This window comes from Pan troglodytes, chromosome 1, assembly GCF_028858775.2.
Source record: "Pan troglodytes isolate AG18354 chromosome 1, NHGRI_mPanTro3-v2.0_pri, whole genome shotgun sequence".
NCBI lineage: Eukaryota > Metazoa > Chordata > Mammalia > Primates > Hominidae > Pan > Pan troglodytes.
The window spans coordinates 134,063,619-134,083,525 of record NC_072398.2 but is presented as its reverse complement, the minus strand read 5'-3'; the positions used below and the strand labels follow the sequence as shown (position 1 = coordinate 134,083,525).

General features: G+C 35.6%; 1 protein-coding gene across 7 annotated transcripts in view; it reads right to left on the bottom strand.

Annotated features, from left to right (window-relative positions):
* Positions 1 to 19,907, bottom strand: part of DPYD (dihydropyrimidine dehydrogenase) — an 841,255-nt gene that overhangs the window by 16,308 nt on the left and 805,040 nt on the right. For all 7 annotated transcript variants that reach the window (XM_513583.8, XM_009425982.5, XM_063799227.1 and 4 more), the window contains one exon: positions 4,460 to 4,603. In XM_513583.8, coding sequence (XP_513583.3) covers positions 4,460 to 4,603 — 144 coding nt within the window. The remainder of the gene's footprint in view (positions 1 to 4,459; positions 4,604 to 19,907) is intronic.

The following is a 19,907-nucleotide window of genomic DNA, read 5'->3' as shown; positions in this document are numbered from 1 at the left end:
AGTTACTGAAAGTGTATTCTGCACACTTTGTTGTTACTTTCTTAGTCTTCATTCATTCCTCAAATTATCACCTCCTGGATTCTACTTCTCATCATTCCATTGAAGCTGCTTCTTGGGCCAGGAAAAGCTAAAATGTGATGGGTCTAAAGGTTATGCTAAGGAGCTTACCTTAGGATTACGGTTACGATGGGGGAATTTTAAGCAAGGGATAAAACAAACAGTCCTACATTTTTAAAAGAGTCCTTCATAATAGTTGGAGAATGGATTAGATAAGGAGGACAAAAGAAAGTAGGGCAGTTAATATAATGTTTTAGAATTCCAGGAAACAATATGTAAGCAACACACTGAGGCCTCAGCGTTATGGAAAGAATATATAAGCAACACACTGAGGCCTCAGCATTATGTAAAGAATGTAAGAGGAGGGAGATGTAAGAGATAAAAACAATAGTCATTGCTGACTAGCTTGTGAATAGGATGAGTAATAAGATGACATCCAGGCTGAACTGCAGCTTTTTGAGTTAGGTAAGATGGGGTTCATTGAGACAGAGGACTCAGGAGGAAGAGCAGGTTTGGAAGGAATGGGAATCAGTTTAGTTCTAAGTATGATGACTATTGGGTTCCTTGGTCAGACGATGCAGGTGGAGGTGACCCCAAGATATGGTGACACAAGTCTGAAGTATAGAAAAGATGTCTGGGATGGAGAATAGTGGAGTCATTGTGTAGGAAACGTTTAGATTTATCATAAAGGAAGATTATACAGAGAGAAGGAAGCAGAGAGGTGAATACAGACACCAACATCATGTTCTTTCAATCCTTTTCTACTTTCCCCAACCTGTTCTTCAGCTTCCATCATATGAGACTACACGCTGCTCTCTGAACTCAGTGATTTTCTCAAGGCCCACCTTCCCCTACCTCTTCCATGAGGTTAATATCAGAAGGAAAAAGGAATCATATTAAACATATTTCAAAGTAAAGGATCAAAGCTACAGGACAAGAAATAATTTTGTTTTGTAGAAGTGTAAAAGGGGTATCTTAAGTTTGGTATTAATTAAATAAGGAGTTTAGAACCCAGAATTTTGAATTTAATTAGAAGTTTTCATTTATAAAGATTTAAAAATTGTTTATTATGGCACAAATAATTACTTACGGCATAAAACTTTTTTCTAGAGATTGACCATCCTTATTAGAACCTTGTCTAATTCATTTTTGATTTGCCCTTGAAAAGTTTTGGAAAATTTTGAGAGGTTGAAAATTTGAATATAAAGTAAATGATGCAATTTATGGTACATTTTTGTCACTGAATCATAATTTGAGAGATGAAAGGGATCCCTTTAAAATGCAAATATTGAGGTCTTGGAACAACTGTCTATTTGGAAAAAAATAAAGTTATAACTGTACATGATACTTTAGAGCAAAACAAATTTTAGAGAAATTGAAGTAAAATACAAATATTAAAATCCTAAAACAACTAGATGGGGTAAATACTGATATAATCTTATGGTAGAAAAGGCTAACCTAAGCAAACAAACGGCAAAAATCACAAAATGAGCCTTTGCTAGAGATGATTACACAAATTAAAACTTCTGTGTGTGTTTGTATATGTGTATATATACATATATACACACACACAGTTTTATAGTATAATATAAATATAAATACACAGTTTTATATTTATAATACAGTTATTTGTTATAACAAGTTTAATCTCTAATTTTCTAAAGAGATAACTGCATTTATAAAAACTGAAAATGCTCGCTTCCCCGAAAACCTCGCCACTATCAGCTACTATTTTGTTTTTTGACAGGGCACAGCATCTGCCTAGAAATGACAACAGGTGGAATGAGTATGGACATTCTGGGGAGAAGGCCAAGGTAGTGGAAAATCCACCAGACATTGAGAAAATCTACCACAGCTGCCCATTAAGATGTTGACACTGATAAGGTCTAAGATGCTGGTAAGATGGTATCTACAATGTCTTGAGGCTTATGTAACATGTAACACCAAGGACATTTCACTCTGGATAACCTCTAAAGTAAGACAACTTAGGAGAGGAACATAAACTTGCACTATTTTTAATAAGATGCCTTATCCCTCTTTGATACTTCAGAAATCTTTATCTACATCCAAGACTTCACAATTCTTTGGTTTATTTAATTCTGACTTTGATTTTTTTTGATTAATGATCTACGGGCTTTCATGCAACCACAGATTTTTTGTTTGCTCTGTTTTGTTTTTTGTCTAAGTTATCAATATTTAATATATAATCTCTGAAAGATTTGAGGGCTAGAAAAGGTAAAAATGCTTTCATAATCATATTGCACTTCTTTTATTTCAAATATAAATAATATCTTCCTTTAGAAATTTTTACACCTAAGGAAAAGATGCCTAGAGATGGAGATTTTACATTTAATTCAAATTGATTAAGAAGAGAGAGAAAGCTGGGAGAATTCCTATTGAGAGGTGAAGCCAGCTGGACTTCCTGGGTCCAGTGGGACTTGGAGAACTTTTCTTACAAGAGGATTGTAAAATGCACCAATCAGCACTCTGTAACTAGGATTGTAAAATGCATCAATCAGTGCTCTGTAAAAACATACCAATCAGCACTCTGTAAAATGCACAAATCAGCGCTCTGTAAAACGCACGAATCAGCAGGGTCCTAAAAGTAGCCAATCACAGGGAGGATTGAAAAAAGGGCACTCTGATAGGACAAAAACAGAATATGGGAGGGGACAATAAGGGAATAAAAGCTGGCCACCCCAGCCAGCAGTGGCAACCTGCTGGGGTCCCTTTCCACTCTGTGGAAGCTTTGTTCTTTCGCTCTTCGGAATAAATCTTGCTGCTGCTCACTCTTTGGGTCCTTGCCACCTTTAAGAGCTGTAACACTCACTGCGAAGGCCCACGGCTTCATTCTCGAAGTCAGCGAGACCATGAACCCCTGGGCAGGAACCAATTCCGGACACACTATATCTCCAAATCATATAGTAGTCATAGCCACACATTGGCAAAAAGGCTCGTGAAGGGCTGTAGGTTCTGGCCTTCGCATTCCATTAGTGTTCAGTTTGTTCAGTTCATACTTTTAGTGGCACAAAAATAATTTAACATGAACAACTCAAGAGACGATTTAGGGCTTTTATGCTGTTAAAAGTCCCAAATGTTCACTTTGTTTAGAATGATGGCATTGAAGTGCTGGCACGCTTTGTGGTCAGCCACTCCCTTTGCCCTTTCGGAACTCTGTATTGCTGAAATTTTGGAACATTGAGTCTGGACCACTGTTTTTAGCATGAGATACATTTTTTTTTTCTTCATAGGTAGAAGGAATTTTTAAGGGTTCCAGTCTCCAGTTGACTGCTAAAGATGAATTTCAGTGAGGTCTACTTGAGAACACATAAAAGCAAGCTTTTCAGCTGATATTTCAAACAGAAAATGGAGATGTAGGAGTAGAGTGTCATCAAATACAGAAGAATGAATTTCAGTAACTGCAAACTACATTTTAGTGATGATGATTTCAGACACAATGCCATCCAGTAACACCTCCATTTTTCTCATTATGACTGCTTGGAAACAATACTGTCTTGAGGGTGACAGAAAAAAAGAAGGCGTGGTTACAAAAGGGTTACCTGAGGAATCCTGGTGGTGATGGCACTGTTTTGTATCTTGACTGTGGTGGTGGATACATGAACCTCCATACATGACAAAATTGTACAGAACTAAATACAACACACACATAGAAGTAAAACTGGAAAAACTTGAATAGGATTGGTAGATTGTGTCTGTGTCAGTATGCTGGTTGTGATATCATACTATAGTTTTGCAACATGCAAAACAGGTGAAACTGGATAAAGGGTACACAAGACCTCTCTGTATTATTTCTTACAACTACATGTGAATCTACATTTCTGTCAAAATGAAAAGTTTAAGGAAAAAAATCAAGAAAGGTAACACATACTCATAATTCTATCTTAGTGTAATTTTTGTTATTACCAGAAAATAATCTCCTGAGACCCAAATAAATGTCCAGGCTTTCCAGAGGCCAAACCAGAGAAAGTTTTTCCAAAACTTTCAAGTGATCACATTGATATTGATGTACTTATTGATAATTGAGTTGTACTACATGACTAATACAAGATATCTTGGAGTTAATTATGGATTAAAATAATTTTTAAGTGACTATAAGAAAACTAGGAATTTCATCTTAATATCTCCTGATACATTTAATGTATATAAAAATTTCCATGACATGCATGCTTGCCAGTGTTCTAAAAAGTATAAAATATGCAAATAAAAGAGGTTATTTTATAATTTAAATGCAGTTTTCACCATGGACAGATGTTTTTAAAACTTTCATTATAATTCTAAAACCAAATTAGTGATACATTTAAGCAGTAAATAAACATTTTAACTATATTTGTATATTTAACCAGTAAAGTAGGCATACTTATATAGTTGGCATAATTTTTACCTTGATGGTAGGAATAGGCCTTTTGGGGATAAAACAGTTTCTCTTAAGTGGTGAAAAAGCTACATTTTGTTCTTTCAGTCTAATCTTGTTTTCTGCTATGATTTTCTTGCGCTGTTCCAGATAAGGTCCAAAACTTGGCAGTTTCTAAAAGGAAAACACACAAATAAGGAAGCATGTTAGCTCAGAGAAGAGAAAAATGGGAAGATATAAACATATAAATATTATCAACAAACAAATGTGTGTCTAGGGATTGTTTCATGTATACTGTAACTAGGTCTTCACTCATTGTTTTGGACCACTAGTCTTCTCGGTATCAGGTTCCGTTAATTATTAAAAAGAACACAACAGTACAATACTTTTACCAAATATGTATGTATTACATATACAAATGTTAATTAAAATACATTTCTAAATGGAAGAAAGTTCACAATGGCAAACCAAACCCATTCACATAAAACAACAGCTATTAGTTAAACCATTTGTTTGGTTTGTATAGACAGAAGGTGAAACCTATTGATGCTTTTTTCCCCTTCATCAGGTTTTTAGCATGATATAGACACAGTTGTAGTCCCTGACAAATGCTTTTGTCAATAGCAAAGGTACTTCGCCAAAGTTCTCATCTGTATCTCTATTTTATTGTGTTCAAATTCTTACTACATCTCTTTAAAGATTGTAACTAATGTTGATTGCAATTTACTGGAATAGCTGAAAAACAAAAATGGTAAAAATATTGATTTCTCTGTACAGAAAACAAATTTTATTTTGCATGGAGGCAAAAATAGAAATGAAAAGGAGAGGAAATCTTACAGTGCTTAAACAAACTCCATCAGTATTCAAAATCACATCATGGAGCTTTAAATTTCAAGGTTATCCAATTGTACTTTACAAAGTTCATTTAGAAAGATACCTGGGCGTCATGGAAAAATGCTAAGTGGTTTCAAGTTAACACGAAAATGCCCTCATGCCATTCATTATCCCACAATTATTTTCTCTTCACTTTGTCCTTCCCCTCTTCTAGAACCTTTGATCTTCACTTTTACTGACACATACTGCTGGTGATAGACATCACTGAATTCCAAATGTTTTGTGTCGGCCTGTAACCTGGAATTGCTAGGTCTCTTTCATAAGACTGCAAAAATACCCTCTCTCTCCTGCAGAATAAAGTCCATTTATCTAGCTGATGGAGGTTTGGAAAACTACAGCACTCGAAGGTCATCCTGATCTCTGACCTAGCAAGTATTTTGGTGAAAAATCACACTTGTTTCAAAACACTGGCCTCCACATTTCAGCTTGCATAACGCCCCAGGAAAATGAGTTCTCTGGTCCTCTAGAGACCTCAGTAGAGTAGGTAAGCTAAACTTAAACCATGTTCCAATTAAGCCGAACTGCAAACTGCAACTGTAATTCATGTTAGCAAAGAACATACTTATGTGGAAATATCTAAGATTGTTACTTCCATTATCAATTCATTATAATTATGTCAACAAGTCAAGTAAATGGAAACAATGTTATGAATGCCAAATTAATTTATATACAATGAGACTAGAACTGAGTACTTCATCTCTACACCTTAATGCTTTCTTAATTTGTAATATTTAATTGTTGCAGTAATATGAAATGATAGGATGGAGGGAGATAGTATTTTGTATCTATTTTGCTATAAAACAAGTGATAGTGACTTGCTAAAAGCATAAAATAAATAAGAGTATAAAACAAGTCCTTATCACATATATAAGCATCCTTAAAAGACAATGCTTTTATGAAATGGCTTTTTCTTGGGGCATATGAGGTATATGAGGTGTTAGGGATTACACTTGGTGCCAAAGAAATGCCTTTGGGGTCAGATAACACCACATAAGGTGGCGAGCACATGTCCACATGATATAAATCTTCAGAATGTCACCCCCTGCGTGCTTCTCTTATACCTCAGGGGCATCTCAATCCTAATCTAATATACTCAAAGACTATCAAGAACGGTTAAGTGTTGAAACATATGACCTCTGGTTCTAGCAGATGCCTCAGGTTAGCAGGCTCCATGAAAATCGGAACCATTATTTTCCCTGTTGGGGTTTACATGGTTCTCTGTTTGGACTTTACCTTACTCAACATCATCTAATTTCACCTAAGAGTTTTGTAAAGGCCATTCAAAAGAAATCATTCTTGCAACCTTTTAATCTATCTTCCTTTAAATGTACATCAGAGGGTAGTATATTTTTTCATTTAGATTATTATTTATCCAAATGCAGACAATGAATGTAGTTAAATTTAAACCATAATGATTTCAAATTATTTCAACAATGGTAATAATAACAATAAATTTTTGAAAATCTTTTGATGCTGAATATAATACAGCCTGTGTAAATATCCAACGGCCTGATATTTTCTGTCATTTTTTGCAATGATTGACCACATTTGCCATACATAAATTATGTTACACAGCCTTCCCCTGGCTAACATGCTAAGTTTCTAATGTGCTAATTGGTTTTATAATTAGTCCTAAAGAGAGAATCTCAATTTAACATAAAGATTCCTACAGGATTTTCTTTGTGCATTGGTTAGAAGAATTAATGGACTAAAAGGAAAACTTGCCAATTTTTTTTAATTGAAAGCAAAAAAAAATACCAAATATCAGTGACTGCTCCTTCCACCTTCCACCAAGCATCTCCACATCAAATTGGGTTCATTTTTGTTTAATTCCTCACTGCTACATGGAGCTCTCAGAGACTAAGGTATAACCAGCTTCCAAAACTTCAAGGCTGCTGTAGACATTTTGCTTTCCTTATTAGTTTGAAAATTTAAGTGCTTTAAAAAATATGTTGTATATATTAAAGTGGTCCTAAGGCTATTTAAGTACTGAACATTTTAAAAGTAAAGTTTTCCGAAAACAAAAAAACATCAATTCTCTCCTGCAACAAAGGATCAACCGATCACCTTTACACATACTACATTTAGGCATACATTTGTGTTTTGATCTTGCAAAAAAAAAAAAAAAAAAAAGGAAGAAGGATAAAGCAAGCAAGCAAGCAAAACAAAGCTAAGAAAGAGTGAAGATGAATGCATAGTTGGCCACTGTGTGTGTGTGCAATCAGTGATGATTAATAAAGCATTTAGTTCAAATCTCTGCCTGAACATATAGTTAATTGATTTCCTATTGCAGGAGGAGAAGCAGCAGGACCTGACAGTGCCAGCAGCAGGAGCTTTTCCTCTTCATTCATTATTTTCTTACAGAAAAGTTGTAGCCTGCGGTAACTCAAAGTGAGAGGTTTTGAGCGTCATGCTATATTTCTTAAACAAAGGAAAAAGTTCTTTAGGACTATCAAAAGCTGCTTTGTAACTGATGAACTGAACAAAGCTCAGAAATGGTGTGAGTTTTGTTTCAATAGTTTCTCCAGGGATTCATCATTGATGAATTTGTTCTCACCAGAAAGGCTAAATCCTACTCATTTAAAGATAACAGTATCTTACACTAAAACTGTCTCTATCCAGATATAAAAAAAGCATTACATTGCCGATAGAAAAGTGACAACATAATGAATCAACAATGATACCTTAAGCCAGCAAAGCTTTAAGGTAAAGAAGTCTATTTGGATTATAATTTATTCATGGATCAATCTAAAGGTAATTGAGCATATTATGAAGTAGAAAAGGGTTCTTGTTTGTAATAGAAACAAGCACTTGCATCTTCCAGTTTAAATTGCATAATTTTTATGAGAATGGCAGCAAGTTGCCTAATAGCACTAGTCTGTAGTACTGTAATGGATCAACTTTATGTTCTTAATCACACTCTCTTATCTAATTGGAAACCATAACAAGAAGACAAGTAATTACTTTGATATCTAAATTGTAATATGTGAAAGATGAAAATATTTCCGGCTTATGTCAGAATATATCACTCAGTATCATATATATATATATATGTATATATGTATCTTATTCAGTATAAACCTGAAATCTATCTATCTATCTCCTTTATACCTATTTCGTGTGTGTGTGTTGTGTCTATACAACTGACAGACTAAAGGATAAGTTACATGTAAAGGATATCTAAAAGTTGACTTTTTTTTCCCAAAAGACATGTTTGCATATGACATAGCTCTATTATTTATCAGTCTTTTGACATTTATTCAACAAATACAGTATTGAATATCCACTCTGGGCCAGGAACTGTCCTTTGCTACACTAAAGGCTAAACAATTTCCAGACAGTGTAGTACAAATTATCATTGTTATTAATTTTGTAAGTATCTTTTGCTATTCATTAAGGGCTAGTGTCAGATTGAATTGTATGTCAAATATACCTGGTTATTGCAGTTATCTCAAGGAATAATATGCCAGACTCCTTGGAAAACTGTTTGAACTCAATAAAATGACCAATAATTGCAGAGAAAAATCAAGAAAATAAATGTTCAAAGAGTTGATCTTTAAAAAACTCAAAAAGCTAATTGAAGTAGTTCTTGGATACCTAAAATAAAAAATATGGGAGCAGTGTGGTATAATGGTTGAGAGCATGGGTTCTCTGAGTCTGTTTCATTATCTATAAAATGGCCATTGTGAGGTTTAAATAAAGTAATCCAGGTAAAGTTCCTAACTCACCCTAATTTCAATCTCTGTGCTCAGCATGATTCAAGGTAGCACAGGAGATAGAGATGAGAAGTCTCTTTTCTGTTCTGTAGTTTCTGAATTCAGTTACTTTTCTTCTTTCCTCTTTTCAAGTATGAAAGTAATCAGTTACTTACATTTGATGCTGATTTTTATTTCAAAATCAGTTTTAGCATGGTTTAGAATCACAAGCTCAGATTTTCCCATATGTAAGTGGCATGTAATGCTTAATCACTGATATAACAGTAAGCAATGTTTCATGATATTATCAAATTTGGACAGTGGAACACAATAAAAAGACAGAGACAGAAAGTCCATCTACATATTACACATTACCATAGTGCTATGTGATGGCTAATGATGCAAATCAGTACACTGGCATTGGACATGTAAAATATATGAAATATGAGTATTAGTTTAACCTGATAAATATAAGCTACAACTTTTGATCAAATGTGTGATATCTAAATTGGTCAAAAGCAGAGATAGTTCATGTTTCATAGTGAAAGTAGAAAGTCAACATTCACATAGTGATGAGGGAAATAATTTAGAAGTCAAATTTGCATTAAAATCAGTTTTGCACTCATTAGCTGTGTGACTATGAGCCAATTACTTTACTATTCTGCTACTAATTTTCCTTATCAATGAAATGAGAATGACAGTATCAAACTCACGATGTTGGTATAAGCATTAAATGGAATAATATTTGCAAAATGCATGCCTGCCAATTTATTCCCATAAGCCTTAACTGCTTCTATTGCATTGTGTACTGTGCTCTGTGTTTCCATGTTTGCTCATGCATCCCCTCTGCCAGAATACCCCATCTTGTCTTTTTCACCTGGTACATGCCAATTAGGCTATTTAGTTTCAGCTCAGTCTTCATAACACCTAAGTAATCTCCTTTACCGATTACCCTCCCTGCCCAGTGGTTTAGAATATCCTGGGCATATTTTAATCTCTGTGCCTACTGCACTGCCTTATCATCATTAGCTTATGTGTCCATCTGCCCAGCTTGAGATCCTAGACAGGTAACTTTGATCCAGCACATAATAGGTGCTGAATATAATTTTTCAAAGCTTAATGAATGAATGAATAAATGAATGAATGAATATCTTGAATATATTTACAAAATCTTTCTGGTTGTTTGAATTGTCAAACAATCCCAAACAATTACTTTCAGAAACAAATTAAAGTATATAAATAGGTTTTCAAATATGACATGAAGTAAAAAATCGTACTTACAGAAAAGCTGTGATTCATACATTCAGAAAACATTTATAAGGAGCCAGACACTTGAAATTTATATAGAAAGGATAGTGTGTGACCTTAAAGAGACTACATTAATAACAATTGCAATACCCTGTGACAAGGGCTGTGGCAGAAGTAACACAAACTGTTATATGAGCAGTGACAATGTGTATCTAACCCAGGCTGAGGGGTCAGAGATTTTCTAGAAGAGGTGTCATCCGAGCTAAACTCTGAAGGATAAGGTGAAGGTAGGATGGCAAGTGGTGCAGTGGAGGCGTGAGGTCAGGAAAGGGGAAGAGAATCCTCCAGGTGGAATAAACAGCGGAGGGAGAAGGGTGACAATTTGGAAAAGGCACCGGGGAGCCAATGGACTGCTAACCCTCTGTTCCATCGTTCATAAGCTACAAGAGGGGGAGGCACTTCACCTGTGAAAAGCAGGCAGAACGCATTTTGTTGTGAAGTGATGAAGTCGGATCATGAATTAGGAATAATGTCAATCAAGAGAAGAAAGTCTGACATTCATGGAATGCCAGCAAAGGATGATGGAAATAAGACTTGCTTTCTGCTAAGTGCTGTGCAGGTGCTGGGGTCCAGGCCACAAAGAGGACCAGGGGGCTGTTCCTTCCAAAAGCAGTTTATAGCCTTATGAAGAGGACTAAGTCATATTCAAAGGAACTCAGATAAGAAAATTATTATTTTCATATTGAAACAATTTAAATAATTCAGGTCTCTCTTTAAAAACTGTCATTTTTTAAAGTAAGTATTTTTGAAGAAATACCTCTAGGTTGGGATTTAGGAAATGTGGTATTGATGGCATGTTTTAGGAGAAACCAGAACAAAGAGATGGTCCAAGCATTATGCATGGAGAAATGTAGAATTTTGAAGGAGAGGGGGAATAGAAAAGAGAGGAGAGGGTAAAAGGAAGTGTGAAAAGAGAGGGCAAGAGAGAAGGAGCAAAGCCTGCTGGTATGAGGCTGAAGGACTTTTATAAACAGGGAGAGCCACTATTTAATTTTAAGATGTTTGCATTGCTCCAATCTAAATCCTCCTCCATAGTCTTTATCTAAGAACATCTGCTACACACTTACATGTCTTGGTGAGACATTTGGAGGAAAATCAGGGAAACAGGGTTGAGTTTCATGGTTGGGTTGGCATATAGCTGAAAAGAATAGAAACCAACAGGAGGGAGGTTTGAGGGAGATTCAGAATTCAATGACAGCTGGAATTTATAGCCAGAAGCAACCTAGAGAACAGAATCTCTGGGGATTTTGTAGCAATTTCCAGAAGGACAGGACTGGGTAAAGTCAGCTGACATGTGGCTTACGTACGTCATTGTAAGGAGAAATAAGTAGAGGACGACATGCACAAACAATCTGATGTAACCCAGATCCAATGAGCAATTAATTCCAACTCAGAGGTTAATACAATCTTTACAGTGAAGGAGGAATTTAAACTATGCTGAAAAATTCTGAAAGGGGAAAGCAGTGCCTAGTTGTAGGAGGAGAAGAGAAGTAAGGAAATGAAGTGAAGGAACTACAGGATGAGCTTATCCTTATATGGCTAAAATATACTAAATGTCAGGGAGATAGTGGGGGATGAAGCTGGAATACCTATACATAGGGCTCTGAATTCTGGGCAAAGTGTTTGGATTTTATTCTTTAGGGTGTATGGGAACACCAGATATTTGAAAATGTGTGACCAGATCCTCATAGTGGCAGAAGGAAGGGTGGACTGTAGGATGATGGCGGTAGCAAAAAGGGAGAATGATCCAGAATGTTGGAGATGGGATTCTGGTAGTGGTAGGAAAGTGAACTAGATGAGTTCTAAGGTCATCATTATTTTCAAAGCTGTTATAGTAGAAAATTAAAAAAGGGTTCTATGGTGTAACGGTTAATTTTATGTATCATCTTGACTGGGTTAAGAGATGATGCCCAGGGAGCTGGTAAAACATTATTTGTGGGTGTGTTTGTCAGAGTGTTTCCAGAAGCAATTAGCATTTGGGTCAGTAGACCAAGTAAAGAAAATACGCCCTGAGTAAAGAGAATGTGGGCGGGCATCCCCCAATTGGTTGATGGCCTGCATAGAACAGAAAGGTGGAGGAAAGGCAAATTATTCTTTCTTCCGGAGTGAGAGCTAGGACATCCATCTTCGCATGCTCTTGGATATCAGAGCTCTAGGTTCTTGGGCCTTTGGACTGTAGGCCTTATAGCACTCGCCCAGCCATCTCCTCCACCATCTGCTGCCCACCTCATCTCCCAGTCCTGAGGCCTGCAGATTCAGGCATAGAGTTAAGTATGCAATTGGCTCCCCCAGTTTTTAGGCCTTCAGAGTCAGGCTGAATTACACTACAAGCTTTCCTTGTTCTCCAGCTTGCAGATGGCACGTCATGGGACTTCTTGGCCTCTATAACAACGTGAGCCAATTCCCATATTAAATTCCGTTTTACATACCTATATATAACCAATGGGTTACATACAGATATAACCTATAACCTGTTGGCTATAATAATATAACCAATTGGCTGCATATAGATATATGAGGGAATTGAATATATAACCTATTAGTTATGTATGGATATATAAGAGGGAATCTAATATGTTAAATTGGCTCTGTTTCTCTGGAGAACTCTAATACACGTAGTATTCGGGAAACAGAGAACCAACACTGACTACCTGTCCCCACACCAAGGCTCCAATATTGATCTTCACTCCCACACTGCCTGCTGACTGCCTCACCCTGACTCACAATGGCTTCTGCCTTGAAACTCCTGCATGCTGTCATTCTTCCTGACAGACTTCTATTTCCACCTCTTTGTTGGTCACCTTTCTGCAGATGACCCCTCCTTTATCACCATCCCCTGCTCAATCAGATTCTTGACTTTTAAAATTACATAGGAACTTTGTTAACTGGGGCCTGCATAGTCTATGAGCTGCCAAAGACTTACTTCTTAGTCAAAAGGAACATAAAGCAGTGTTGGTGGACAACCTGGGAAGGGTAAAATGACTTAGTTTTACTTTCCTTGCATTCTAAAGGACCTTTGCTTATATTTTGTAGAGATGATGAGGTAGGGGAGGTGACGTGGGGAAAATCAATTTCCTCAAAAATGGCTGAGAGGGGATTATAAATTTAACAAGGGAGAGGGAAGGAACTGCACCATCATCATCACCTTCACGAATATATCATCTTATTAACTGATCATGGCTATATACCAGACACTTTGCAAAGCACATGAGTACATTATCTCTTCCTTATTGCAAAGAAGATAAAGAATATCCATGAGTTGGGTATTCTAGTGTCCATTTATACACAACAACACTGAGGGGCATAAAGACTAAGTAACTTGCTACAATTAATTCACATCCAAGTCTGCCTGATAGACTCTGTGCTATCCTGCCACTCATATTTCTTTGTAGTCCTCACAAAGTTTTGTATAAGGTAGGTGTTTAATATGCTCTTTATTTATTTAAAGAAGCATACTACCTACATACTCCATTCCTTGAAATCTATGGTTCCTGTTTTACTTATTCCACAAATTTTGAAGGGAAAATGTTTCACACAGTAGAAACCATTAAAAAAAAATGCTGAACACATACCAAGCAAAATATCTGAATTAGTTTGGTCCTGTTTATTACTGGCCTCAAGTTTAATGAGCTCAAGTTAATACAGGTGAAAGGCCAGGGTGTTACATGCAGAAGTTAATGAAATACCATAGAGCTGCTGAGAAAATGATTAGCAGCCAAATGTGAATTTAATATACTTCATCTTCAAGAAGCAATGCCCCATGGGAGGCATCTTGCTGGGGGAGGTAATGTGGCATATTGGAAACAGCACTCACTTGGGAATTAGGAGATGGGGCTCTGATCTTCGCTTTGCTGTCAGCTGGTTTTGTGACCTATGGCAGCCTGATGACTCCCTCTGTGTCTCAGTTTTCTCACCGGTAACATGAGGGGGTTTGACTAGATGATCTATGAGGTCCCTCCCAGTGATATCTGTTTTGTTTTCAAATTCACAATTAGAATTCCTTAGGGTTTATGCCTAGGTGGCATCACATTGTCTGGGAATGAAACATCAGATTGAGTCATAAATTATAACTCTTTCCATCCTACTTAACTATAGAACATTCTGAGTCTATTAGGCTATAACATATGGATATCATGGATCATGTTTATCAAACTTCCAAGGTTGGATGGGTTCATAAACTGTTTTAGACTTCATTAGTAAAAGGTAAAACTAAAGATATTGTAGCTATTTTACCTCATTATTAAATAATGAAATCTGTATAGAAAATTAATAGAACTAAAAATATTTTTTTAATGAAAGCTATTATAAATCTGTATGAATTGGGAAATTCATACAGTTCATAACTAACATTACACTGTAATTATCTTGACAAAGTTTGATGTCTAGTTACAAACTCATCTGAGACACACTCTATAGAAAATCAACCACAAATATTAGAAGTGAATATAAATGATAACAGGCATGAAATTACTAAAGAGGTAAGAATAAAATATAGATACACATGTGGTTGCATTTGGTACATATTAGAGTTTTAGGATTTGGGAGAAAAAATAGAACCTTCTACTAAAGCAATGCAATATGCAGAATGATCATTGATCTTAGAATGCAGAAACTAGCTGAATGACCTGGGGCAAGCCACTTGCCCTCTGTGAGCTTCAATTTTCATCTGTATAAAACAGAAATAACAATGATCACCTTGCCCATTTGTTCTTCACCACAACTATTTAAAATAGGAAAAGCATTAATAGATGATTAAAATACAGCTGTTACTATTTTGAAAACTCTAAAGCATTATAGAACCAAAGTATTATTACATTGTGCATAAATCTCATTTATGCACAATATAATAAATAATGTAAAGATGTGAGTGCTCTGAATTATAAAAATGTCACAGAGTATTAACAACACATAAAGAAAGATTTTCTCAGCAACAGTCCTTCCAGTGCCTTAGGAGTACTTGGATGAAATAATTTGCTTTTGAAATCCACCTTCAAAATGCTACTGCTTTCATGGCTAAATGTTGCAAAGAATGTCAAGGGCAAAAACCAATGAGGGAAAATGGAATAAAAATTGCCTTACACAATGGAATGGAAGCAAAGGAAAACAGAAAAATGAGGTGATGAGGAAAATGGGACTGCTATAAATATGGAGTAAAAAAGCATACAGGATTCAGGCTATATTTGGAGCAAGACTAGGTTAATCAATTTTCTTCCATATTTATGCAATATGATACCTAATATCCTCCTATGCAGAAACACCTGTTTTAATCCCTTTTACAGCACAGGACATAAAATATTACATTTTGATCCATCTAAAACCCTATTTAGAGTTACAGTTCAGAGCATACTGGAATGAAATGATCATCATTTTGAAAGTCAATTTTTAGTAGTTCTATGCTAAGCAGCAGATTTATATTGGAAAGAAAATAAAAGCAAGTGTAAGTTTTTTAATATAAAAAATAATCTTTCTAATATAATTAATTAGCATACATGTATGAAATATTAAACATGGGAAAATATATTTTATACATTTGGCAAAGTGCTCCACAAATAATAGCTTCTCCATGCAGCTACAGAATACAGTAACAAACATCCATAAATCAGAATTCATCGCAAATCTAGGTCTCCCAACTCCAAGCCTAGTGCCACTCCCTCTACATTGGCCATGAACTTCCTGAAGTTTCTGGGCTACTGTTTTGCCCAACAATACTTAAAGTTTTTGGTGTTTTAGGAAAAGATACTGAGGGAAGGACCTAATAAACTACATCCTTGGGAAAGACTCCTTCTTTCAGATGTATTTGTTGAGTATTTACAATTTGTCTAGTACATGCTATGGGCTGACCATTGAAGACATAATGGAGAATAAAACAGATATGATCTCCTTCCTCAGGGAATATGTAATCACTTTTAGTGCAATAGAATTAAACATAAACAATCCCACTCACCTGCACTTTCACCCTCTGTCTTCTCTTCCGCTACTAAGAGAGGTATCCTATGTCCTTCAAAAGACTCCACTCATGGACTCCACCTCACTTACCCTGTGATCATCTGAAGGAATTTGCTTCTGTCATTTTTATCTTTGACTATTCAACAATTCACCCTCATTTTTACATTATTTTCATTAGCACACAGATATACTTTAGCGTCTGTCATCCTAAAAACAAATATGCTAAGCATAACAAAACAATTTCTGTGACCCTACAGCCACTTTCAGGCATCATTAATTTACTTCCCTTCAAACTCCTTTTAAGCATTTTTAATAGTGTCTGTCTTCACACCTTCACCTCCTATTCACTCCTCAACATACCCTTTTCAGGAATTTGTCCTCCATTCCAAACAATTGAAATGCTTCCATAATGAAGCTAACAACAATCTTTATTGTGCAAATCCTGTGGCCACATTTTTGTTTGTGCTCATCTAACTTTATCTCTCAGCATCATTAAACTTAGTTGACCCTTCTTTCCTTCTTAAAACACTATCCTATGGCTGGGCACAGTGACTTATTCCTGTAATCCCAGCACTTCGTAGGCTGAGGCGGGAGGATAACTTGAGCCTAGGGGTTTGAGACCAGCCTGGGCAACATAGAGAGACCCCATCTCTATTTAAAAAAATAAACAAAACCCCCACTATTCTGTTTTTCATCCTACGTCACTTCTAAGTGTCTCCTTTGCTGGGTAGTACATACACCCCAAATTTCTCTACTTTTCACCATTTCCATTGATATGGCTCTAGTCCAAGGCTCAATTGCCTCATCCTTGGGCTACTGCAATAGCCTCCTAACCAATCTACCTGCTTTCTCTTTTGACTTGGTATAATGTATCCTCCTTATAGTAGCCTGAGAAGTTGTCTTAAATAGAAACTATGACAGATCATTCCTCTCCTTAAAATCCTTCAATGATTTCATTGCTCTTAGAATAAAATCAGAAAACATCACCATGACTGTAGGTTTATCTAGCCCCTGCCCACCTCTTCAATATATTTTAACCACTGTCCCCTTTACTCACTACACTCCAGCCATATTGTTCTTGCTATTCTTGACAAGTCTTATAAGATCATATGACCTTAGGGCCTTTACATTTACTGGGTGTTTTTTTTTTTTTTTTTTTTTTGGTCTGCATCCAGATCTTTGCATAGTTGGATCCTTCACATGTTTTAGGACTCAGATAAAATGTCACCTCCTCACAGAGGCACTCTCGGACCACCCAATCTAGAGTAGGACTTTCAAATCACACTCTTGACATCTCCTTTTTAAAAATATTCACATCGTTTATTTGCTTACTTTTAAAAATCTCCAACCCCTCTAAAAGGTACTAGATTAAAATGTTCACTAATCTTATTTACTAATTTCCAGAACCTTGAGCAATGCCTGGCTCATTGTACACTCTTGAATGAATGAAGGTACTGGGTAATTGTACATTTATACACAGTACAGTCTTGAACTTAGCTTAGCTTCCAATTCTGGCTCCATTTTTACTAGGTTTTTTGACTTAGTCGTGTTTTGCTTAACTTTTGTAAGATCTCAGTTTCCTCACTCATAAAATGGAAATAATATTTTATAAGGTTGTAAAGATTATATAATTTATATAAATTGTATAGAGTGAAGCCAGAGCTTAATACACAATAGGCACTTAATAGGCCTCTTTGCCATCATTATAGAAATTCTTATCATCAACATTATTTTTATTATAGAAATTCTAGCAATGTCTCATAGCTTTTTATTAACTTTGTGAATTACTTATATACACAATGACACTATTTTAATGTATTTATTTTTTTAAAATGTGCTTTTAAAATATTTTCCCTTGTGCTTAATATTATGATATAGTAAACATTTCCCATCCCTTCAGCAAACCATTTCTCCAGCATTTATAAGGGAAGTCAATGGATTAAGCATGTTGTACGTGATGGAGAACTGCTTATTTCACATTTAGACTGCATACACTGTATAAAGTCAGGATTGCTCATACAGTTATGTAATTTTGTGCTCCACATGTTTAAATAAGTAAAATTAAGAAAATGAAGATTTGATAGTTGACAAGTAAATGTAAACACTAGTGCTTAAAGAATGAAAGCAAGACCATTCTGTAGCCTAAACTAGATGCTGTCATCTGTGGGGGTTAGGGAAGATGCTAAGATCTGAGCCTGCTACCATGCTACTTCACGAACATCTGGCAGTGTGTCACTTCACAGGCAACAACATCTTCTCTAAACAGAAGAGACTTGAATTCATCAGGGATTCCTGTAGTACAGTATATGCTTAAGTTAAGTACCTGCTTTCCCGTGATTTCCATAGATTATCATATTCATGACACTGTGGAGTGAAAGCATTCTTCTCACTCTCTAACTAGAACATGAAAAAGAAATTAAAACATTGGCAGGCACTTTGTCTCCAGTTTGTTGGACAAGTAAGAAAAGGACTTTCCATCCATTAATGTAAATGAAATTCTGTCAACTTAGAGCATTTAAACAAAGATGACATCAGCCTGTCTATTAATAAATTCCTGACAGGATAACAATTACGTTTGTAGTTGACTGTTTTTCTTTCAATAAATGTAGGTCAGTGGGTATTTTTAAGGAATCTATTTAAAATAAATTCGCAAACCTCAATAACTTTTCTCCTCATCTCTATTAACCCAGAAAGTAACTTTAACATGCACATTCTTGCTTCTTAAGAGTGGTTTTCAGAACATTGTGGTCAAAGCCTTTTTAACACATGTAACTGTGTAATTAAATATGTGTGTGCCTACTGTGCATATACACACATATACGTACAATGCATATCCATAATACATATATGGTATCTATATTCTACCCCAATATTTTGAATTGAATCCTATAGAAAGATTTAAAGCTACAGCAGGCTCTCTGTTATCTAGGGATGGTTTTTCCATTTAGGGATAATCTGGGCCCTTGTGTTACTGCTTCTTTCTGACTTGTGCATTTCTTTCATTATTGACTATCAGAAAGGAAAGGTAAGAAAAGGTAATAAATTGATCTAGCTGGTTAGTCCTCTAGCCTTAGGAATCCATTTCGTAGAGGAAGAAGTGAATTTAATGAATAAATTGAGTTTGGGGGGATTATGTGTGGAATTCACTAATCTACCTGGCCCAATACCCCATTAGTTAGATTTGAGAAAGTAAGTTTCTAAACAGAATCAGGATGAGATTTTCAATTTCATTTTGTGGAAGTTCTTTCCAAGACAATGTGTTTTCTCTGTCTAGGGGAGTTTTGGAGATGGTATATGTTGATATATTTGAATATCAGTTATAAGTACTACCAAAACAGTGAATAATTTTACCTTCATTTATTACAAATTAAAAGCACAGCTCTATATTTCATCACATTTAAGATGCTATCATACATTGTTTATTAATACAATAAACAAGAAAATATAAGGAAAATATATTGTTTAAAATATTACTAAAACTTTTTCACATTCAGCATCTGGTAACTTGATGATATAATCAGTTGTAAGACAAACTGATTCAGAGGTATTAAAAATGAAAAAAATGCATGTCTTAGATTTGGTAAAATGCATTGTGTTTTCTAAATGCTTACTGGCTTAGCTCTAAGTCTCCTTCT